General features: G+C 33.2%; 5 protein-coding genes and 3 long non-coding RNA genes across 11 annotated transcripts; 2 read left to right on the top strand and 6 right to left on the bottom strand.

The window, feature by feature from the left end:
* Nucleotides 1-33: 33 nt before the first annotated feature.
* On the top strand, nucleotides 34-4,009 carry LOC124439613. The gene is made up of 10 exons (XM_046989887.1): nucleotides 34-342; nucleotides 856-916; nucleotides 1,541-1,661; nucleotides 1,739-1,803; nucleotides 1,938-2,034; nucleotides 2,149-2,220; nucleotides 2,493-2,547; nucleotides 2,629-2,701; nucleotides 2,903-2,951; nucleotides 3,267-4,009. The coding sequence occupies exons 1-10, from the start codon at nucleotides 178-180 to the stop codon at nucleotides 3,700-3,702; spliced, it is 1,194 nt and encodes a 397-aa protein (XP_046845843.1). The 5' UTR covers nucleotides 34-177; the 3' UTR covers nucleotides 3,703-4,009.
* LOC124439782 lies at nucleotides 1,853-2,965 on the bottom strand. Its single transcript, XR_006946466.1, has 2 exons — nucleotides 2,741-2,965; nucleotides 1,853-2,021 (listed from the first exon to the last, which is right to left on the bottom strand). It is a non-coding gene; the product is annotated as an uncharacterized LOC124439782 (long non-coding RNA).
* LOC124439792 lies at nucleotides 3,078-4,816 on the bottom strand. Its single transcript, XR_006946473.1, has 2 exons — nucleotides 4,628-4,816; nucleotides 3,078-3,319 (listed from the first exon to the last, which is right to left on the bottom strand). It is a non-coding gene; the product is annotated as an uncharacterized LOC124439792 (long non-coding RNA).
* LOC124439618 (potassium channel subfamily K member 2-like) lies at nucleotides 4,112-7,427 on the top strand. Its single transcript, XM_046989900.1, has 2 exons — nucleotides 4,112-4,610; nucleotides 6,099-7,427. The coding sequence occupies exons 1-2, from the start codon at nucleotides 4,295-4,297 to the stop codon at nucleotides 6,731-6,733; spliced, it is 951 nt and encodes a 316-aa protein (XP_046845856.1). The 5' UTR covers nucleotides 4,112-4,294; the 3' UTR covers nucleotides 6,734-7,427.
* LOC124439773 lies at nucleotides 4,967-6,407 on the bottom strand. Its single transcript, XR_006946452.1, has 2 exons — nucleotides 6,319-6,407; nucleotides 4,967-6,194 (listed from the first exon to the last, which is right to left on the bottom strand). It is a non-coding gene; the product is annotated as an uncharacterized LOC124439773 (long non-coding RNA).
* LOC124439624 (potassium channel subfamily K member 16-like) lies at nucleotides 7,244-8,742 on the bottom strand. The gene is given in 3 exon segments (XM_046989913.1): nucleotides 7,244-7,977; nucleotides 7,980-8,188; nucleotides 8,442-8,742. Coding segments are annotated over 3 exon segments (753 nt in total). The 3' UTR covers nucleotides 7,244-7,734.
* A 1,424-nt stretch (nucleotides 8,743-10,166) lies between these two features.
* LOC124439635 (venom phosphodiesterase-like) lies at nucleotides 10,167-18,841 on the bottom strand. Of its 4 annotated transcripts, XM_046989923.1 has the most exons (16): nucleotides 18,784-18,841; nucleotides 18,620-18,689; nucleotides 18,204-18,237; nucleotides 17,176-17,241; nucleotides 16,866-16,938; nucleotides 16,499-16,606; nucleotides 16,369-16,412; nucleotides 15,676-15,748; nucleotides 15,553-15,584; nucleotides 14,357-14,427; nucleotides 13,869-13,922; nucleotides 13,640-13,709; nucleotides 13,426-13,513; nucleotides 13,181-13,352; nucleotides 12,977-13,034; nucleotides 12,486-12,561 (listed from the first exon to the last, which is right to left on the bottom strand). In XM_046989923.1, the coding sequence occupies exons 6-15, from the start codon at nucleotides 16,542-16,544 to the stop codon at nucleotides 13,007-13,009; spliced, it is 678 nt and encodes a 225-aa protein (XP_046845879.1). In that variant the 5' UTR covers nucleotides 16,545-16,606; nucleotides 16,866-16,938; nucleotides 17,176-17,241; nucleotides 18,204-18,237; nucleotides 18,620-18,689; nucleotides 18,784-18,841; the 3' UTR covers nucleotides 12,486-12,561; nucleotides 12,977-13,006. The 4 variants fall into 4 exon arrangements, 3 of the variants coding, with proteins under 3 accessions (XP_046845879.1, XP_046845897.1, XP_046845887.1); XM_046989941.1 differs by lacking the exons at nucleotides 13,181-13,352; nucleotides 18,784-18,841 and having other exon boundaries at nucleotides 18,620-18,684; XM_046989931.1 differs by lacking the exons at nucleotides 16,866-16,938; nucleotides 18,784-18,841 and having other exon boundaries at nucleotides 18,620-18,684.
* LOC124455875 lies at nucleotides 17,463-23,778 on the bottom strand. Its single transcript, XM_047006511.1, has 7 exons — nucleotides 23,203-23,778; nucleotides 21,835-21,864; nucleotides 21,561-21,633; nucleotides 21,292-21,316; nucleotides 20,199-20,292; nucleotides 18,620-18,689; nucleotides 17,463-17,560 (listed from the first exon to the last, which is right to left on the bottom strand). The coding sequence occupies exons 1-7, from the start codon at nucleotides 23,221-23,223 to the stop codon at nucleotides 17,463-17,465; spliced, it is 411 nt and encodes a 136-aa protein (XP_046862467.1). The 5' UTR covers nucleotides 23,224-23,778.
* Nucleotides 23,779-24,117: the final 339 nt, after the last annotated feature.

Here is a 24,117-nt window from a genome sequence, read left to right as displayed (position 1 = left end):
TTACATACTTTTGTCTTGGGTGAGCTGTGTCGTTTTCGACGACAGTTCAAAATGGCGACGTAAATGCTTATGATAACATCATATAAGCTCTGAAAGACTTTCTCGCAAAAATATGCTTCCTCATAAATATTTGAAAAAATTGCAATAAATTATGTTTAGAGACGACTTGGTTTTGTTATGAGCTCTTACTTAAGTTCTCAATGTCAAATTTACGAAGCATTTGAGCCGCGACAGTCGCTATGGGAACAAGTGAAGAAAATATTACCTCAGGAAAAATTACAAGAGGTCGAAGAGATTTTAGGAGAAGATGTCGTAGATGAAGTTGCGGATTTAAACAAAGAGGTTTTTGTTTGTTATTTATTCTAGAAAATGTTTTTAAGATAAATATAACACATGATGCTTGATAAATTTGATGAAACTGATGATCATCAAAGCTTTAACAATGAATCCTTTGTGTATCAATAAAACTATGAAGATGTAATAGTTTTTATTTCAAGGGTATATGGTGATCATGGTAAAATACCAGACTACTTCACTATTCAAAGACATTCTAATCTTTCATGTAATTGATCAATGAAATCTGCTTATGTTATAAAACATATCCCTTATTATCCCTAACTATCATATTTTGAGTTTTCTATACCATGTTATAAGTTATCTAAATATAAACAATAAGTTGTGAATAATGTGTGATTTTTATGTATTACAAGATGACAAAAAATTAGTGAAATGTTAAGCAATTGTTGCAAGAGTAAGGAAATTAAGCAGAACATATAATTATTTGACCACATTAGCTGTAATGAATGTTAATGTTGATCATCAAACTCAAAGCCGCTTTTATGTAAAATTATGTAGGCTATTGCATTATTAGAAATATGGCAAAACTACAGTGATGAAAATGACAAACACATTAAAGGTGATCTATGTCAATTTGTTTGGTTGAAAGTTTTAAACAGTTGAAAGTTTCAATTTTAAACCACACAAGACTAAGAACTAATGAAAACTTTTAAAAGTTTCTTGATGTTGACTGCCCAGGTTAGTGCTGAGTTGTTTGACTTTAGCTATCATTCAAAAAAAACGCCAAAAGTTCTTCTTGGAATTGTACTAACCAGTACAACTGAATTAACTCCATGTTTGAAATCATTCCTTTTAAAGCACTACTGTTCTAAATCTAATATAAATATATATGATGTGGTATAATTACCTGTTCTTGTATCAAAATGTGCTTATACGTAATTTTATCAAGTCGTGTGTCTTAGATGATCATGTGCACGGTGATCCATTCTATATTGGACTATTAGCTACGTCGTATAAAGATTTTCGTGTAGAGTAAATTGGGTTCTAAAGTACTGAACCAGCTACGCGCTTACTTTAAGTTAACTTCCAATCTAATCACGAATGAATTCGCTTTGTAAGTTTGCATTAGGGTCTACGTATTTGGTAAACGTGTTCAACCTAGATGAGCTAAGTGTATATGCAAAATTCAAACAAGGTCAAGATTGAAAGATGTGAAAAACATTTGATTTTTTGTTGTTGTCAGAATTAGCGTTAAAATCTCATCGTCAACGTCTACCCGAGCCACCAGATATTCGAGAAAATTTGATAAAAGAAATTCAACTGTTTGTGTCCGTACTGAAGCAACGTTCTATTCAAAATGAAAGGTACTAAAGTTAGTGATTTTGAGGCTAATCTTCAAAGATTAACATAACATTCTTTCATTATTTGTTTGTTGCAATAGTCATGATAACCTGTCACTATCAAAGAGTGAAAGATCTATCGTAGATTATGCGTTCAAAAAATCAAGTAAGAAAAAGTTATTTTGCATTTAGCCATAAATACTTGCTGACGATTATTTCTTATGCTTGACGTTTATTTGTTTTTAATTGGTTTTCGAAATAAATCAGCTTTAATGATAATAATTACTTTTTACATTACAGGCAATGCAAAATTGCAACAAAGACCAGCTTCAGCAATAAGTATTGAGAATGGACGTTCAACTCCACTAAGATCATTTTCATTACCTAGAAAAAAGAGGTGATATCAAATATTGGGTCTAACAATGCTGCGACATACTCTATTGAATTCTACTATTTGATATGTTTTGATGTGTGGAATATGAAATCATTAAAGAATGTTGTTGTTTATTAGAGATGTTGTGAAATTATTGCAAGAAGATCAAGTCAACTTTAATGATGTTGACCAGTTAGCTGAAAGTTTAAGGTTTTTTGCAGCACATTTTTTTCTTCACACAAGATGTTTATTTTGAATATGTATTTTTCAACTACTTGCCTCCCTCCCTATAGCAATTTAAGTAAAATTCCGCGTACAACATATAGAGTGTGTTTTTGTGCTATTCTGCCTTTTCCTCCACTTTTGAACTGTCTCGGCGGTAACTGCTTTTGACAATCAAACTCTTACGAAATAGAAAACACTTTGCAGTGTGTTATTTCATTAATCTACAATAATTATAAAGTCGGTGTTTTAACTTGTAGACACGTTTTTCGCGAGGAAAAGATTCTCTTGCTTGAGGATATTGAATTTCTTCAAGTAAGATTGAACACATTTGTATTGAATTGACGCAAGTGTCAAACACTCTGATAAATTTTTAATATACGTATATCCTTCTAGAATTCTTTGTTTGAAGAATCAGAATATGTTGACAATACGAGTGATAACTGCGAAGATCAGCCAAGTTTGCAAGGTAGCTAACATCGTAAAAATGGCGTGGACTTATTCATACCTAGACATATGTAAAAAACTTTTTTACCAATACTGCGATCTCTAGCTGTCATGTGCTCCATGCATGATGAACAGTCCTTCAATCATAGACTGTTTTGAATATTTTGTTTATTGAGCATGTCTTTTTGAACATGTCAAATGATACACGACGTCTTTTTTTAAGAATTAAAAGATCTTGCAATAAAACTTGAAAAAGAAATGGCAATGAAAGGGTTTGTATTGCATGTCATGTTTTTCGTGTTTTCTATTCCATGAAGTGTACTTCTGGTCATGATAAAAATGTAAATAGAACAAAAGATAAAAGTGGGGGAGATCGTTTTGTCGTTTTTTCTTCTTTCATAAGATAACGCGCTAGCGGGCGAAAGGTTGATAACCACAACATCGTTATAACTGCGTTATTCTAGATTGTTTTAACAGATAACGCGAACTTTAAATCTTTAATTCTTCATGTCATGTTCATCCTTCTTCGGTCTTCCTCTTTCAATAGTGTCAATTTTCGTATTATTTGATTTTGTTTACTTTCTTAGAAATAACACAGTTCACAGCGTCTTTACCGACTCTTCACCAACTAGGCCTGCACCTAAACCAAGACATATTGTACGCAGATGTTCTTCAAAATATTCTACTGATAAAATGAAGCAAAATGATCAAATCTCTAGCAATAGTTTCTCCTCTATACAAACTGTTAAATTGAAGCAAACTGGATCTAACAAGCATTCTACTCCGTCGTCAGCACGCTCGCGTGACTCAGGTGTATCGTCCTCATCTGATACGACAATCATGTTGCTAGAATCCGGATCCGATTCCTTGGAATCGTTATCATCCGATTTGGATAAAAAATCCGGTTTACACTCGCTATCTCCATCGCCACCAACGTCAGCCTCTTTAAGAAAACCTACATCGGTTTCCCGATTTAGGAAAATACTTTATGACAATAAATTAGGTGAATGTTCGCGAACTTAAAGGGAATTTGTACAACCGTCGTTTAGCTGTGGTTTCATGACGGTTGCGTAAATTTTAGCGGTAGTTTCATGACGGTTGCGTAAATTTTAGCGGTAGTTTCACGACGGCTGAGTAAGTGATGTAACTTTGTTTTGCAGAGTAATCACCTGTTGTTAGTCGAGGCTGTCGAGTCACTGGAAATGGCTACAATTTCATTATTTTTATTGTTGTTTCTTTGCTAGTTCGTTTGTTAATCCCTTTTGAAAATTAGAATATATTATTGTAACGTTGGACGCTTAAAAGTCGGCTAATGAAAGTTTGAAATGCATCACAGGAAGTTGACTTTTGGTCTTGTAATTCATTTATCTTAGTTGCCATTTTATCGTGGAGAGAACTGTGCCGTAAATGCTTCAAATCTTAATGTGTGGTGACTGTTAAATAGATATAATCACATCAGATCCACAGTGACATTCATGACCCACATCGTAGGTTAATACATTTATGCAATACTTAAATTACATATGCAAGTCAAACAGCTTGGACAAGTGTTAACTGACTGGAATATTTTATGACAGAAATACAAACATAACAACTAATTATAACTATCGTTGAAATGATTATTGAGACACAGTCAACTTGTTATTGGAGAACTCTTATTTTTCGTTTTTTTCTCGTTGTGGCTTATATCGCTCTCGGTAGTGGGATATTTCACGTACTAGAACGTGACGCTGCTGCAAAAGCTCTCATCGACTTTAAAGAGTCTTACAACAAGACAATGACGCGGATCTTGAGTAGTAGTATATCAAATCATAGTGAAGTTGAGAGGATAATCCTCGAAGTTCGTCGTGAATACATAGAAGAGCTTTTTCCAAAGGAGTGGAATTTTTACGGAGGATTAAATATAACTATTCAGGCTATTACGACTATAGGTACGTAAATATTTTACCCTGGCAACGTTATACAATGAATTTGAATGCTGCAATAGACTATTCGTGAGAACAGATAATTCGTAACTTTGTCAAATTTCATCATACACTAACGAATCCAATTTGCTGCACTATAAGACGTGTTGATTGCTCGCGCCTCTTTAGTCAAGGTCAAGATGTCTTTACCCACTCATAACCAGCGAATGATATATTCAAGTCAGAAATTTCAATTATCATGCTTTATGTTTCGATAATATGAGTCGACAATATTGGAAACAAATAACATACCAAGTCACAAAAAAAAGACTTATTTGGTTACGTTTGCAAATGCAAATTCTTTTGTTACTGAGGCTCGAAAGTTAGGTTTGCTTATTTGGTTACGTTTATTTGGTTAAAGAAGACTTATTTGGTTACGTTTGCAAATCCAAATTCTTTTGTTACTGAGGCTCGAAAGTTAGGTTTGCTTCCGTAATGGGAACAATTACAAACAGACAAAATCATTTCAATTTTCAAATAGAAATTCTCCTCAAGTTAAACGAAGTGATATTTCTCTGTTCACATTTTTAAACGTTTATTGTTTTTGTATTGAAGCAAGCACACGTGAATTGATCAAGCATGCAACAGTAGATGAACGACAGACAAGAGGCTTTTCAAAGACCAATGTTCCTTATTGTGAAAATACATTATATAAAGTGCGTCAAACGCATGCAAATGATGCTATTGAATGACACCTGTTAACGACGAATGTCTAAGTTTATGTTTACACGAGCAACATATGTCACTGACTAGACAGTCTTGACTTAAACAATGCAGAGCAAGATTTTGATCTTTGTTTTTATGGAAAGTTTTGGGAGAAAGAAATTATGACGAGTAATTTGATATGAAATCACGGTACTTCGTTCGCCCGAAGATTGTCGTTCGGTGTAAAACACTATGGGAGAGTTGGGAGCAAATAACGTAGTATCGTTTCCGTTTTACTTTGCTTTCTCCACATTTCGAATTTACACTCACAGACAGATGATGCATCAAAACGAACTATCCATCATCCATGCAAGTTCCTCTAAATAGACGAACTATTCAGATGATTCGTCTTAACATCCGTCGGTTTTGCCAGCGTTTACGCACCATTTTCACACAAAAGAACTTGAAGACCAGCTACGTTTTACTTTTCTTGACCAAGTTTGTCCAGATGAATGACCCATCTCTACTCTCGGGCCAATGTAATTCGCCGCTTTTTTAGCAATTGTGCTGTTGTGAAGAGTTACCACCCTCTGTTTTGATTATAATAATCCTTTTGATTAATCTCAATTCTTTATCACACGTACTCGCGCTAAATTAAGCCAAATTCTTTTGATCAACTGTTAAAAATAACAAAGACCGTTTACTTCTGATAAAATCTTGGTCTTCTTTTTGGCCACAGAATATTCTCTAAAGTTCTTATAATTTTATTTCAAGATTAATACAATCGATTGACGATTTTACTTTTTTAAGGTTACGGAAATACAGTTCCAAAAACAACTGCTGGCCGCTTGTTTCTCATCATCTACGCAACTGTAGGAATACCATTGATGGGAATGATGTTGAAAGCTTGGGGAGAAAAATTGAAACATTTCATCAAATCATGTATTATTGCATTTGAAATGAAACTACTTAAAAGAAATGATCCCGAAAAAATTCACAGAAAATCGTTAATTGCAGTTTTTGTACTCACAATCACTTTGCTGTGTGTCGTATCAGCAATCAGTACAAATAGAGAAGATTGGGACTTTTCTTTAGCAATTTACTTTTGGTTTGTAACTTTGACAACGATTGGCTTTGGTGATTTTGTCCCCAAGGGGAACGCTAAACAGACATCAGTTATTGATGTTGTTGAGATCGCGTACGACCTGGTTTGTTTTCTTCTTGGCCTTGTATTGATTTCGACCATAATCCAAGCATTATCTGACTGGGTGAACAGTAAGACGGCACCCTCTAAGGAAGACATTAAACGATCATTTGGAAAAATGGCCAGTACACTCTCAACACAACTGTCAACGTTCGGTGAAGAAAGGCAACTGGAAACTTCAAATAAAGATGTTTCAGAGAAACATGATAACATTGGCAGTACAAATATTACTCATTTATGAATAAAAAAGCATGGAAGAGTGGAATATAATAGCAACGCAAGCCTTTGTGGCCTTGGTACAGTTAGGAAATGCATACAATAGATAAAGCTGTATCAAAACATTATAAGCAATCTGCTTAAGAAACTCTTTTAGAAATGTGCTACGTACGATAGTGCTTGATGGTGCATGAAGAATGGCAGCTTCAAATAAATAATGAAAAATCACAAGAAAAAAGTTACCATGGACATGTGGCGAAGATCTTTGTTGGTGCTCATCTTTGGCCACAGAACATGTCGTTAAAATTTAGCATCGTCATTAAGATGCAGGTATATTCACAGCGTGGCTGTAATGCTTCAGCGCTCTCGTGTAATAAAATATTATGCTCCTAAAACTAATGGAATGCCAATATAAGGCAAAACTTTCGTTCTTTGAACTCAGCAAAGTTGGTCAATATCAATAATACTTTGCTTGGGATGCGTTTGTTTTATAGTAAATCCTAGATTGTTTAACAATTGTAATGTACACAATTTGTAAGTTAAAAACTCAAAAATCACAATTTCAAGTATTAGTTTATAGTTAATTCGTTATTACTTTTACAAATGTTCATTTATATGTTTTCATGAAAAAAAGGTTGTTAATGATTTCATAAAGAATTTGGTCAACCATTTTATGACAAACTGCAATAAATTTACTTATGTTATTTCAGTGAATAATATTCCACGTTTCTCGTTTTTTCATGGATTAATTAATTTTACAGTTTACTCAGAAAATACGTATCACAAAAATCCTTGACTGCTAATACGACATATATTCAACTTCAAATAAAAGCGAGACGCCGCACTTTACCGCTATCCACGCAATATGAGGATATTGTTAATGAGCGTTTGTTTGTGTTATGCTCTCTGCCAATTCCCTTGCTCCTTTTTCATCATTGACAATATCGGTTGCTCTTTTACGATAGCAAAAGGCAGACATAAGATATCCAACCATAGATTTCGAATTGGCGTTTCCCTGCTTCTCCTCTAAAAATCTATGAATGCATTAAAAAGCGTGGACACCAAGCTAAGACCTAGCAGAACACCCGCACATCGATACACAATGGCCATTCCAGTATCTTTGGAATCAGATGCATTTCCAGGTATAAAATCTCCAAAACCAATGGTAGTGAATGTTACGAACCAAACATAAATACCTTTTCCAAAACTCCATTTTTCCCCAAAAATACTCACAACAGCCATGACAACAAGAAGAAGAACAAGCAGAAAAAGACAGAAAACATTAACTTAACCTTGAGAAACTCAATAGTATCTTTCCTCCGTAATTTTTTCTCTATCAACTTCACAAGCAACTCAACGAAATAACAAATATTTTGACCAATACTATTTAACATACACACTGTGAGCGGGATTCCAATAGAAGCGAAAGGTATGATAAACAGTTGACCAGTAAGTGACCTAGGTGTCTTGTTGCCGTATCCTGTCGTGAACAATATGTAATAAAATGATTGAAATACTTGGTCACGGGAATTTAAAGTAATTAACTAACTACTTATCAATGAAAAGCAAAATCTTTGTAAAGAATTCATGCATACATCTAGAATTGACAAACACTTAAAGCACAGTGAGAATCGTGAGGATTACAAGATGTGAAGATTCAAGAGAATAACAAACCACAGAATTAGTGAAGTAAACAGATTTCGTCATTCAAATTATTGATGATTTATACTGACCTATAGTTGTGACAGTTTGCCAGCATAAATCAATTCCTCTCAAAAATGTCCACTCGGATGGTGTAGGCGATCGAGCGTCAACAACGTTTTCTACAAGTGTCTCAAATTCCGATTCATTTAGGCCAAATCTAATCAAAATTTCAGCTTTGGTTTTATTATACAGCCGTCTCTTTCTGGCAAGCTCCTTTTTGTAAAATCCTTTATGCTCGATCGCATAGAAAATAACAGCTCCAAGTAAACAATAGACAAGTATTAAAAAAAAGTGAGCGAACAATTTGTGAAGATCTTTCTTGGCTCTCATATTTTCGACTAAAACTAAACATGTCTTTACGCAACATCCTAGGAGTAGCAGGTTTGTTCATATTTTTATATCATGTTGTCAGGTGGCCAGGAAACACTGTTTACTTATTTACTCAGAAATAATTAAATGAAACGTGATATGGTGGACGAAATGAAAAAGTAGAAATCTCTCCATTGTTAGAAGACTATAAGCAATTTACATTGTGCTAGAAATTTTTTCAACTCATTTCATTTGCAATCTGAAAACCGAAAATTGAAAAGATAACATAGCGAATTAAACGCTAATGCAGCAATGCTTATGGAAATAGAAACATTAATCTGTATAATCGCATATAGTTCTGTTTGTTCTCCTGATGTGTTATAAATAGCACCTGCAAGGTCATTAACATGCATTAATTTTTCAACGCAATACAATGTTTTTCACTCTTTGAAATTCTTAAATTTGAATCGTTGAAAAATAATGGAAGCATCCTTATTATACATAACACTACTAGATGATTAGCAGTGTTCACTATACCTCTTTTAAGACAAACGTATGCATTGTTTTCAATTGCCATACATCGTTACAATTAAATTACCTTGGAAACGTATAAGTTCATGGAAAACACGTCTGTAGTTAGGGATATTCTATTTTGAAGACAAAGCTTCGAAAGGCTGATCAAATAATCAGCTGAACGACCGTGGCAATACTCATTAGGGAGTTTTAGCAAGAGTACGACTACCAGAACGAGTACGAAATTTGACCGTGTAAGGGAATGGCACGAGGAAGATTGTTGTCGTTGTCGCTTCGTCAAAATTTTGCTATAGTTGTAAACAACAGAACGAGCCTTTTTATTGTGTAAAACACCGACGTTTGCGAAGCAGCTACGGCTCTATTTGTCAATAATGATATCAAAGAATCGATAATACTGGTTTTGCGAGAATATAGGACTCTTTAGACTGGAAAATCTTCACTATTTTAAGTTTTATGTACGATATATTTGTACTATTTTATTGTTTGTTTACCTTTCACTTTGCGTACGAAATACATGAAAGTTTTGCAGGTCATATTTTCCTTTTTAATGTACATCTGCGCTCAAAAAGGGTTCTAAATTAAAGCCTGGATGCTCGAAAATAGTACTGTGAACTAATTTCTCACCGAATGAAGAAATATACCTACTTTCTTTGCTTAAAAAGACACCGTAGTCGCGACTAAGAATTTTTTACAAAACATCGTACTCTGTTTGATGACCGCTACGTGTTTTTGTTGTCGCAACAATGTTTTCGCGCCAAAACGACGTAAATCGTACTCGTAGTCGTACTCGTAGGCTTTGCTAAAACTCCCTATTCTTTCAGACACCGAACGAAGTCAACACCGGAAAGCTTAACCTCTTGCTTTGGTAGGCGGGTTAGCTCATAATATGTATGATAAAGTGACATAATAAATTGCGTGTAGATTCATTTTTATTTAAGGGGGGTCGCTGCTTGAGTGTCAACTTCATACCAGAAAAGAATACCCTTTCAATCAATTAGGTCAATTTCAAAAGACTACAACAAAAATGTCACAATAAAACAAAAATGTCACAAAAATGTCACAAGAACATGACTTCTCACAATTTTACCATTGCATGATTATAACTTCCACAGTTCCACAGGAACAAATGTTTTTAGATCAACCTGGAGTTGTGCAGGCAAGTTTGAGAAGAAATTGATTCCAGTGAGGAGTTCTATATCTCGGACTGGAGCGACATTTTGAAGAATAATTTTTTTCGATGTTCGGAACTGTTCGGAAAAAATTATACAATTACAATACATAATTTGTAAAAAATGACAAATATAAAACGTTTGTTTTAAATTTTTGTGTTTCGCATTATTGTTTTTTTTATAGAAGAAACAAAAGATGTTTTTCGTTTTTTTGCACCGGTTTATGCAAACCTCGGAGACATTTGTGTGAGTTCTCGAGCAGGTGCAACCTTTGACCTTAGGTCTCGGGCAATCAGGTTTACTCGGTTGCAAAAGCCAGTGCAAACATAGTAAATATCTTTCATTAGTCTTAAACATTTTTCCTTCTCTCATTTCAGTTATTGGCTAAATACCATTACAAACTTTGATTATCAACATGAAAGAATTCTCAAGCTTTCATTTATTTTGATTTTTAACTCGGTCTCGGGCTCCTTCTTCCACTCAAGTTCGCTCAATTTTAATAGAAAGTGCAATAAATGTATCATAGTGAAACCGATAATAGATGATTTATTTCAATTGATCAGATCTTCGTCTTACCTTACATTTCTCATATCTATTTTTAAAAATGAACGAAATCACGTGAATGGTTCCACGGCATTCATTGGTTGCATTATCTGACGTCATGTTCTCGTCACATCTTGTGACAATTTTGTAAAAATGAGTTGGAATGGCTGGATTTTTTGTTGAGTTCCCAGACGTCTACAGAAGAAAATAGTATATCAGAAAAAAAAGCAGAAACATCCAAACTGAATCAATAATAATATTATATATATTGTCTATTACCTATCAGAAACGATTTCTTGGTCTTTTAAGCCATTATCGTCGGCATCAAATATAGAGCCCGCAATCACATGAACCAAGCTATATTTGTCAGCCCACTTTTTAATTGTGCTTTCAAGTTCTTGCCAGATCTCTGAATTAAGGAAAGTACTGAATTTAGTTCTCTCCAATCAGTTCTACGATCATTTATTGCTAAGACAATATGCATTTTGAGCTAAAATATAGACATTGCCAATGATGTTAATTTTTTGTTCATGGAATCGATAAAAGCTCGTATTAAATAATTTATTAATTATTATTAGCTAATTATTACATGCGCTGTATAGTAAATGATGATTATTATATCAAACAGATTAGTTCAATGTATAATTGCATGAAATTGAAAACAACCTACAGCTGCATTGCATGCAAATTGCATTAATTGTATAAATTTAGTTACCTATCAAATCAATATCCATAGGAACGAGGTTTGACAAAGTGGAAGATAAGAATATTGTAATATTGTCAAAAGTAAGATCTCGTTTTGGTATTAGTCTTCCTTTACCAAACTTATAGCCGTTCTTGTAGGTAGAGCAGTTGCCAAATAACTTTTGAAGACGAGCATCTGATCTGTGGCAGTTTTCTTGTAGGTTATTACGTCTTAGAATTTGCTGAATCAAAAACAAAACAATAATTAAATACCATACCTAGTAATAACAACTTGCAATGGACAGGTGCACCGAAAAATATTTTTATGGCGATTTAAATCATAAAATGACGTATTTATTCATGTACTGTAACTACTGTTTCTGTAACTGAACATGTATAGGGTCGTCAATATTTGAATACAGCTGAAATATTTACCGTAAGTAATTTTAATTGCTTTGCAGAACAAAAATAAATTCAACCCTTTTTCTCCCAGCTTTGCTGCAAGGCAACCTCAAGGAAACCATCCAAAACTCAAAGGACAAAAATCTTGGGAAGGAGTTAAAACAGTGGCAATGAGAGTGAGGCAATATTCACATATGTATCATATGCCGTATTAACTTCCTTTAAAATAAATTTTTTGCGGACTATAACATGCATATAAATAACATGCATATAAGAATAATGACCTCATTTATCGAGGGAGCTACGGCACTATTTTAAGAAGACATCAGACAAATAATAAATTAGGCGCAATTTACCTTAAAGTTGATGGTGTATGCTGCCCAAAGAGGAATACGTAAAATTGTACTGTATGCGATGATAAAATGTTTTTGCGATAACAAACAACTCTTCTGTCCAACTCCTCCTTCAGGCATACCCCAAGGTAAATGCTTTATTTCAAACAGTTTCCCTATAAAGGCAAAAAGGTTTTTTAAAGACTTTCTTACGTTTGACGAGTAATTTAAAGTACAAAATAGAGTAATGCCTATCAATGTATTTCTCTGCTTTAAATCAAAAACTTTATAAAAACATATAATTAAAAATGCTGTATACTGTCACAACAGAGGCGATGATACTGTATTAAAGACTGACCTGAATGAATTTATTAAAAAAGCCATAGTTTAATGGACAAAAAAACAAAATTGAGTGGAATCAAGTTAACAAAAAAACGTACAATCACTCTTATAAAGCAAACTGTTAAGCCTGCACATGAAAAGTATTTACAAACAAAACGATACGTGTTTTTGTGAATAATGTAGCTGTGTAAATAGCTACACCACTACACGAATAACCATTTATCGATATACAACTGTAAGAAAAAGCACCTTGTTGAGATGTAGCATCGAAAACCTTTTTCAACATGTCCACATCCAGTTGAAACTTCTAAATGAGAAAAATATTACACTCAACGCTAAAGGAAAATAACTTCGACAGGATAATATCACAATTGGCATTTTTTTGCAATTTGCCACTGAGCACTTGAGTGTAATGAACAATCTATGCCATGTTTTACAAATAAATAAAAAAACCTGACTGCTCTTATTTTCAAAAGAATAATTCTTCGGAATTGACAAATATCTTGACGGAATACGGTTCCGTCACTTTGTGATGTTGAAGGTGTGGATTTGGCATTAGGCAAGAGCAACTTGTTAAGACTTCCTAACGTTCCATTGTTTGGAGCTGGTTTGATCTTAAGCAAAGCTAAAAAAACCCAATTTTTCCCACATTTTTATCAAGTTACAATTAAGTGACTAAAATCCTCTAAAAAAAATACCTGAAAGTAAGTTGTACACTTCAACATTTGAAAAATGGTCTACCACTTTATTTTTCAAGAACGAAGGCCCTCTAGCCATGAAAATTGTCTGTAAAATCGAGAACAGGGAAGTTTTCGTACATGCTCAAAGCCATCCTTGTAATATTGAAATCTTTTAATTGACTAAGATGTTTCACCCGTTCACAGACGACATTCTAATGCATCGGATACTAACCCACATGTCTGGAATGATAGGATCATAACCATGTGTACCAAGACTGCATCGATCAACAACTTCTTCGGAACTTTAATGATGGAAAAGCATTAAAATATGGCATTATTTTATAATACGATATAGCTAAAAATACATTTGAAAAACGCAGTTTTTCCATCACTTCTGACAACTTTATTTAATCGCGCACCAGAACCCGGTAAGTTTTAAAAATAAACCATAAAATGCTTACTCTATCGCAACCAATCGTCCTAGCTCAGCCAATACTATAATGTCATCAATGCGTCTACAAAAAATATGAGTTGTATTGAAAAAATAATTTGATACAAATTTATTAAGCATTTCGCCTCAAGCGCTAAATTTTTTTAAATGAAAAACGATTATTGATGATTTCATATTTAACAGACATTTTTACTTCCAATAAGTTTGATTTCAAAAAATTGTCGACATGTCGTATTTGCTAAATTTTAATTGTCATATTACTTTAAAGCATTTGGTCAATGAACATCAAAATGCAATGGAGTTAAATGTATAATGTAGTTTAAGTAAAAATATAATATTTTGTAATTATTGATTCAATCGACTAATCCATGGTTCTTAATATTTTGCACTTGTCTTTCATGTGAGCGAATAATGGATAGAATTAGGCTAGCACTTTAAAATGATAATTTTATGCTGGATCAAATTAAACCTGATTATAAAGATTTAGTAACGACTTACTTGCTATTTGAAAAATGCATTCTCTTCGGTAAGTCTTCCTTGTAAAAGCTGTGAAATGTTTCATCCACGCACTTTAAGAAAAAATTAATTTGTAGAAGTACATGCCTGCATAACAGATTGCCCTTTAAATGATGATGAAGTGAGAGAAAGATAAATCTGTACCTGTCGAGAAAAATTTACTTCAATATTTAATTATTTCAATTAAGAAGAAGTTTGAAAAATCATTGCAAATAATGCAATGATTTTGCTCCCGTATAGCTATAAATCCATAAAGAATTTACACTCCTATCAAAGTTTAGAAAAATCTGTCTCCTTTTCCAATAGGTATAATACATGCATGGTAATCGTAACTCTTAATTAATCATTAATCTCATGTTTTCTCATGGTGCGAAGGTTCCAAATATGTCGTCAAAGTCTTAGTTGCAAGGAGTTTTAAGCATTTCAAAACAGAAAGCTTGCCGTGGTAATTAATTATAAATACAATTTTCAAAAACATATTCGATACCATGATTTTCCTCTTTTCAGGATTTATGCCATAGGCAGGTCTGCGGATAGTATATCATGGTAATGAATACAGTTTTTTTATATCTCTCTTGCCATTTCATCGAATATGTTATTGAAGAGTGTATAATGAAACATATATGTCAAGACTTTCATTGAAACACAGTGTTTTTAAAATTCCTGGATCTGCCAATATTAGTTAGGTCTTTTTCATTTTATTGGGATTCTTCTATTTTTATATTATTACTAGGCCCATGGTTAACTAATTGTGAAATGACTAAGTCACGAATGTTATAATATTACACGCCATTGAAATCAGAGCTAAATATAATTCGTGTTAAAGAATGAGTCTAACAGTAATTAATGCTTTGTGCGATTTTCCAGCGATAGACAGCCATTTTCGGGGGCTATTTCACCCAAGTCTATTTCAAATACCTACCATAGCTAAATACCAAATCAACGCCAAACTTTGTAGGCAAGAAATGAAGAAAAAACGAGATTTAATTTAAAGAAAGACGCTATTATCAGAAGTTCAAAACCAGAAATAATCACAAGCGTGCAGAGCATTACCGCGAGCCTCTTTCTTCAAATAGCATTTAATATTGATTGCGATACATAGAAAGACATCAAACAGGAAACAAAATCTGATTCAGCAGCACACTTTTAACTCAAAGTGATGCGGTAGGCATACACACCTTGATCTTATTAAAAACTTCCTCACGATCATCTACAAATGTATTTATTGCAAATTTTACCTTTTATAGTACATGCTGAAATTATTAAACTAAAATTTTCTCAAAAATTCTATGTATAGTCACCTGGATTTTTTGTTCTAAAGGCGAGTACAGCACCTGAAACAGATTTCTTGACACTGCTTGGCTTTACTTCGTACTGTCATGAAAAGGAAACAATCTATTTATCTAAAATGTTTTCCACGTCAAAAATATGAGAAGAAAAAATGACTGAAACCTGCAATACATTACAATACTGGTACGTCCAAAGTAAACTTACCATGAGCCAATGTAACATACTTAGCTTACCATCAACACATTTAACAATGCTCACCGTAAACGAATGTACTACATTAACAATGAACCAATGTAACACACTTACCATCAACTAATGTAGCTAACAAGCTCACCATAAAACGATGTAATATATTGAGCATTAACCATTGTAGAAAACTGATCATAAATCAGTGTACAATACTGACCATCAGCCAAGATAATATACTGACTATTGACTGATATAAAATACAGGGCTAACACCCAACAAGTCTTAAACAATTCCAATACATATATATATATGTGTGTGGTTATTTGCATGCATGTTATAAACATGCTTTCATACAAATATAACATTTCTACATATTGTCGTATAGCCACTCCACCATGCTTATCACAGTCATTTAAAATAATGAAGCAAATGTCCAAGTCAAAGGCTTTACCTTGTGCACACTTATTAAAAGGTAAAAAATTTGAAATGTTGTCATTTATTAAACGCTTCCTTACCTCGTCCATAAATTTTATATTTTTGCAGTGAGTATTTGTCATGCCTGAAACAAACAAATTTATTTTGCAGGTCATGCATTCTTTGCTATTTTTTGAAGAGCATAACTATGATCAATTCAAGTATACGTACCATGATCAGACAAAAAAATTACATTCACAGAATCAGACATGTTCATTCCTGTAATCCATGCATTAGTTGACCAATGCAACCATCAATTTCGTGGACGTGTTTGCGTACCTAAAATAATCAACAAATATCGTGAACTAAGTACTTGCATTGTTTCTTTCAATCGATAATTGCAATTGTTGCTTTTAAAGCAATTCATTTTGTAATACGAACGCAGATTAACGTTGGGCAGAATTTTTAACGCTACAGATGGTAGCCAGAGTGCTTCGTTTTTTGCTATGCCTGTTGTCTGCTACTAAAGTCAGACAAGTAAGCCTGTTCACTAATAATAACATTCTTTCCAATATATGATTTACATGTAGAAACATACTGCTTCAGACGCAGCTCCAGTTTTGTGAGCGTCAGCATCAGGCTGATGGAAGTAAAGGGTAATAATAGATGGTCTATATCAAAAGATCAAACTTTGAGCACGTGTTTTTTACAGTGTAATTGAATTTATAGATGCAAATTGATCTCTGAAAAAGAAACACAAATGAGAATATGAGAATGCAAAGTGAAGACAAATGCTTGTGTTCTCGTCATAGACTGCAAACAAGGATGCATAAAAAATTTTCAGATATATTGTGGTATAGTGTATTAGTTGACAATCGAATTCTAACTAACTTTGTTAGAACAATTACCTTTGTTCCTCAGGAAGTTTCAACCATTCTAGTACCTGAGTCACTCGGTCAGAAAAAGGCGTGGATCTGTTGAAAGATGTAACTTCATTTATGCAAGATGTTATCGACAGAATTCTAGTTATATTTGCACCATTTGCTCATCATTTGAGCACATTGGACATTCAATTACACGCTTTGACTTATCAATAGCGCTGTAGAATATTCATTAACACGAAGGAACAATCAAGAGCACAAGTTGACAATAAATACCATATATTTATGCCGTATAACATTGGAGAAATTAATATTCAAGCGGCAGTAACGTGCTGCGTGCATTCAATAAAATCAAATGAAGGATCATTAAGATATCGCAGATAGTCTGTCGCAACTGCAACACCGCACTTCTCTGTATACAAAGCATGTGTAAGTTTTTTTGTATGTCCGCTTTATCTTAATGATCGCGTTAATAAATATTCTACCGCACTATTGATAACTCAAAGCGTGTAATTGAATGTCCAATGGTGCTCTAATGATAAGCAAATGGGGTACACTTTGTACGAAATGCGTTCTTCCCAACAGAAACAGTCTGTCGCAGATAGTCTTTCGCAACTGCAACACTACTCTTCTTTTCATACGAAGTATGTTTAAGTTTATTTGACTGTCTGCTTTATTTTAATGATCCTTCCTTTGAATTTATTGAATGCACGATAGTGCTCCTTAAATATTCCCGATTGTTATACAGCATCAATAAATGTTATTTATTGTCGACTTGTGCTTTGATTGTTCCTTCGTGTTAATGAATATTCTACAGTGCTATTGATAAGTCAAAGCGTGTAATTGAATGGTCTTAGTCGTGCGATGTATATAAATTTTAGAAAATTATCATTTTTTATTCTGCTGGAAAATATATTGTTTCCACAAAAAATTTTGTATCACGACTAAACAATTTAGCTGCTATATGTACGTTACTGAAATCATGCAAGCCATAAGTTGCAAGTTGAAAAATTAGTTATTAACGATTACTTATGAAGTAGCAATTTAAAACTTACTCGTTATATTCTTTGAAATATGTGGGTTGCTTTCCTGTAAAAATAGCAACAGCAAAGCCATACAGTGAACAAATTTGATAATGCTTTAATTGTTAATTTAGACTGACATAATCAAACCGAAGAATGTACTTCATTCGTATGAAAATGTGTCGTTTTGGTAGTAATTAAACACAAAAATATGGGCTTTCAGGAAAATTTGAATGGACTAAAGCGAGCTGACTATACGCTACTATTATCGCAGGATTTTCGTCAATCGCTTTCTTTCAAATGAACCAGAGAAAATCGTTTGTCTTTTTATTGCTGTCATGATATATCTCAGTTTACATGACAAAACTTTTATATAAAAGCTAATTTTTTTCAAAAATCAATTATATGGTTGTAATAAAAATAAAAAAAGTTATTCATTCTATTCCTACCTTCTGCTTCAGAACCTGTCCAATAAAATGAAGCGCTCTTTAATCCATTCTTTTTTGCTGTAATCCAAATCTAAAACATAAAAAACATTAAAATATTTGCCATGCTTGACTATCTGAAATTTTTAGAAGCATTGAAGCCAGATTTCGGCAAAAGCGATTCTTACCGGTTCTCCAAGCCAAAATGACGGGTCATTCCTTGACGTGCTTATATTCTTATCAAATTGTTTTTAATGAATAGTCATAAAATTCATCGAAAACAATTCCATGAGACTCTACATAGAGACCCTAAATATGAAACAAACTATGCGTTAAATACTATCAAATACCAAAAGCAATGAATTTATTCAGCAAACATTACATACGGTCACAATGCTGTAATGATTCGGAAGTGACTTTGAGGGAAACTGCGATAGCAAATATTTTGCCCGTACACCACTTTTTCCTGAAATGATAAATATACCATTGAGGACTTATCCTCTTTATTATTGCGACTCTCTACTAGTTATAAATTTTCAAGAAAATATCTGAGATCGAAAGAAATATATTACACAAGATAAAATAAGAAAATTCTAGCACATGACTCTAAATATTTTTTTGGCTAAACAGCACAGAAAGGTGTGCAGATCTTATTGTTTTAGAACATGCAAGGTATGTTATTATAAACGTGAATAATTTTTCAAACCCACCATATCCGCTGCTAACACACCTTTTATATACGAGTCCTTAGCACAATATTCTGTAACATACCTTTCATTAAAACACACCTTAATTTCCTTGGTATAATAAACTTCTATAAATTCATGCATGTGCACGCCGTCTCATATATAGCACACCACGAATAAAACTTCAAACGTCAAGGTCGAAAATCACTTACAATGATTGATCAAGAATTTCAAAACAACACTTGGAAGGAAGAAATTCGTTAATATACGTATATACATGCAAATGATGCAATCGATAAATAAAAATACGCAAAAACGAAAACCAAAGCCAACGAAGCTGTTCATTATGCGCGAATTTAAATCAGAAGCAAACTGGTAATGCATGCATACAAGACGTTGGGTTAGATGAATAATTTCGATATCACTTGAATACACTGGAAGAAATTATTGCAACTGCTGACGAATCGTCCTGGTTACATTAATGCAGTAAACACTGAACAATATCAGAAATTAAAATGAATCTATTCCTCGATATGCTTAAAACACTCTCTATCGTGTATTCGTGGCCTCAAAACTTAATATATATTCGTATAAGTATTTATTTTTATTGAGTTACTTAACAAGCCAACATACTATTGTTATAGAATACACAAGGCATGTTATTTAGCATGGCTTAAGATGTGTTGTTTTGAGGGAAAAAAATGTGTGTTATTAATATCTGCCAAATATTGTGTCATCTATAAGTAGCCTTCAGAAAGTTTTCAATTGTTCCTAAAGGATCAACATAAAAGTGGAGGAAGCAGTCACATTGGTGTTCAACAAAAGAATTTTGATAAAACAACAGGATATGGCTGTGAAAAATCTGTATGAACTTGTAACGGCGTTCATATGTAGCTATGTGGAAATGAAATTCAAACTTTAAGAAACTCACCGAACTGTGTGATGTTCTTCGTTCCATTAAATGTCAAATAATCAGGCCGCATTCCGTCAGCTGATATTAGTATCAATGGACTAGTAATAATAAAAATAACCATAATTTATCATGTATGAAATCACTGATTGGTTCAAATGCGCAAAGATAAATTTATTACTGGGTTTGGGACAGTTAATTGTTTTAACCATACTTTAATTCTGCATTTTAACGACCACGCGACTTTAAACTCCATTTATATGTGAGCACATGCATTTATGTGATGATTTTCCTCGTGTGTGGCCGCTGGCAGCAGGTATTTGTTTACTTCAAGGTCTATTTTTACTATTACACTGTGTAAATTTACCACATTCACGTGACAAGTCACTTGCATACACAAAAAATGTATTACACTGTATAAATTTACCACATTCACCTGACAAGTCACTCGCACACACAAGAAAATGTATTACACTGTGTAAATTTACCACATTCACGTGAAAGTCACTTGCATACACTAAAAAATGTATTACACTGTGTAAGTTTACCACATTCACGTGACAAGTCACACACACAAACAGAAACAAATATTTTTACATTATGTAAGTTGGTCACAATGCCTGAGACGACTCACTCTCACGAACAAATATTATTACGCTAGTGTCTTAGTTTGCAATATGCTTGTGATAATTATGTCAGTTTTTTAACAAATACTTATGTGCCAAAAATGAGCGAAAACGTTTTCACAACAAATTTTAAGAATTGTTATCAATGAACATATCTTGATCAAACTTATAAAAATGTTAAATAACGATGTGTAGACTTACTGCTTTTATTTTTATCAATGCACAAATCGGTTATCATTGCACGTACACTAAATTAGGTATATGATTGTTGTGTCAACTCTTTTTTCCTGCTATGCAAAGATCTAACAATTTTGCGGGAAAATTTGCGTTGCTCGAAAAAAGTTTGTGTCAGTTTTGCCACTATAGCATAATATAGTATTGGTATAAACAATATAAGATGGTAGAGTAGATTACTATTGAGCTTAGAACTACAAGTCATAAAAATATTTAGCTATGAAAGACAAAAACACTTACTAAGGAGCACTTTTGGATGCATCTCCTAATTAAAAAAAAATATTGGAAAAAAAATTACAGGCTTGGTATGAAATGATTATAAACATATCATTTACACAGAACATTAATCCATAAACAAATTTCTTTGTCTTGTAAGGCTTGAACTTTGCAATTCATAACAGTAACTTTCACACAGTTAACTATCTGGACAGTTTCTGCTAATTCTACCCATAGTGTTTGACTGGATGACAGTTGTAAATGCAAAACAATGATACAAATTTTTCACTTACCATTTTTAAGTAAGAATACAACAAGAGCACTCCCTCCTCCTAATATTAAGCCAATTAAAATGACGATACCAACCTAGACATACATTAACACAAAAGTCAAACAAGAAGTGGCTGCCTGCTTGCACTCAGTCCTATACTATGCTAACGTTTCTGTATTCGTTCACTGTAAAATTAAAACATCAGATTACTAAATTAATGCATAATAATATTCTAAAATTTAGAAAGCAGAATGGAAATTTTTCTGGTTTTGCCACTGCATACACGATAATATCACCTTAATTAAACCTTTTTTCCTTCCAGATGTCTAGATTTTATAAATAAAAAATCCGTTATAATCAATACAAGAAATTCGATGCCTTCACATAATGGAGAAAAGATTATTGAATCAAATTATATTTTGTAACATCTTCATGACAGAGCTACTTTCAGTATTTAATGACCATTGTATTAAAAAAGTACATTCTTTCTTTTTTTTCACGTTATGTGTTCACGAAGCTAAGTTGCTTTCTGCAATAAAAATGGAAGTTTCCAGTCTCCAAACTTTTCCTGATTTTTTTGAAGACGTTCTTGAAAAGGAGTATCAAAAGGAATCATACGTAGAAAAGTAGCAAAAAGCAAATGTCGTTCGATATGAAATCTGCGATGCCGTTATATGTAATTGCCAGTGAACAAAATAAAGTGTATATAATATGCACAATAAACTTGAATATATTATTTAAAAAATAAAAGATGTTTACTGTGTTTGCACCTGTTGTACCTGCTCGAGAGTTCTCACAAACGTCTCCGAGGTTTGCATAAGCCAGTGCAAATACGAAAAACATCCTTTATTTCTTTTTTAAAATAACAATAATGCGAAACAGACAAATTTAAAACAAACGTTTTAATTCAAATCGTGATCCATTTAGATCTCAATTAAAAGCAACGCTACGATACACTGGCACGAATCGTACAACTAAGCAAAGTGCCGGCTTAACCTATTAAATCATCCAAAGCAATAAAATTCATACCGATTACCGAAATACAGAGCTATACTAACCTGATTCTGCAACTAACTGATGATTTTGAAGAGCGTAACTGGCTTGTTCCAAAATAATATTTCATATAAACATAATACCATACATATAAGTATGTGCGTTTTTTATTTGGAAATTTGAGAATGTTTGTTGGTGATGAGCGGGTATCCGAATATTGATAATACCAGGAATTCATTCAATACGAAATAATTACAAGCATAATGCCAGTGAACGTAAAGATAGAAGTTCTACTGTAAATGGTCGTTGTGTTTGTGAAAGACTTTTCATGCTATCGTTTCATGTATAGTTAAAATTACCGTAATACAGAGCTATACTAACCTGACTCTGCAACTAACTGATAATTTTGAAGAGCGTAACTGGCTTGTTCCAAAATAATATTTCATACAAACATATTACCATACATATAAAGCTGATTCAGACATTGAAAATAGGTAGGTAGGATGCTCAAAATTCGTCAATTCCAATAGCAACATAATGAGTACGCGAAGAGCGAAAAACTACATTACGAGCGGCGAGACTACGCAGCAGTTTTTGATAATAAGGGCTTGAATAAAAGATTCGATGTTTGCATGTTCATGTGGAAATTAATAAACTTAGTATATGCTTACCTGAGTTACCTCCGTTGCCATTTTTCTTACATAAAATTCCCTTTTTCAAACTCACTCTATAAATAACTTTGACAGTAGCTGAAGATATTGCTGCCTCTATAGTGCATGGAGAGTGCATTAGTTTATGGCACCCACTTCATTTTTTAGTTATCATATATCATGAAACATGCGCGTTATTTTCGTGGAAATTTGACAATGTTTGCTGGTGATGAGCGGGTATCCGAATATTGATGATACCAGGAATTCATTCAATACGAAATAATTACAAGCATAATGCCAGTGAACGTAAAGATTAGTAGTTCTACTGTAAATAGTCGTTGTGTTTGTGAAAGACTTTTCATGCTATCACATCATGTAAGCTGTAACTATGTTCATTGTTGCTAAGAGATGTTCTCAAAGTTTATCAATAGCACATTTATCCGTAACTCACGACAAAGCACAAAAGTTTTGCCTTTGATATTGCAAAATAATGACGGCTCGAATTCAATCAATTATAGTCCGTTTGTTGCAATCGAATCTTTTTTGGTAAGGGCGTAATTTTGACAATAATCTCCATAATTATATCCCCAAGCTTTCCTTTTTGTTTTGTTTGTTTTCTCTTTGTTTAAGCTTGTCCTAAGATCCAAGCCATTTAATGTTTACTCTCATTGACAAACGAAATGCATCTGGATATTGCATTGATGAAGTATTAAGATCTTTCAAAATTGTTTGTTTGATATTAGACACGGTACTTTTACAGTTCTTGTCTCAATACATTTTAGCCACAATTTATGTGTAAATATCATGTAAGATTTTGGCTATCACGAAAAAGTTGTTGGTTGGAATAGATCACATATGTCCTGTCTACACGATCATAAAATGTATAATGTATAATGACATCTTATAGTTGGTAAGCAAATTGTTGTGTTAGCATGA

This window comes from Xenia sp. Carnegie-2017, unplaced genomic scaffold, assembly GCF_021976095.1.
Source record: "Xenia sp. Carnegie-2017 unplaced genomic scaffold, XeniaSp_v1 HiC_scaffold_1, whole genome shotgun sequence".
In the NCBI taxonomy this organism is placed as follows: domain Eukaryota; kingdom Metazoa; phylum Cnidaria; class Anthozoa; order Malacalcyonacea; family Xeniidae; genus Xenia; species Xenia sp. Carnegie-2017.
The sequence above is the reverse complement of the archived record's forward strand: the minus strand, read 5'-3'. Positions and strand labels throughout refer to the sequence as shown.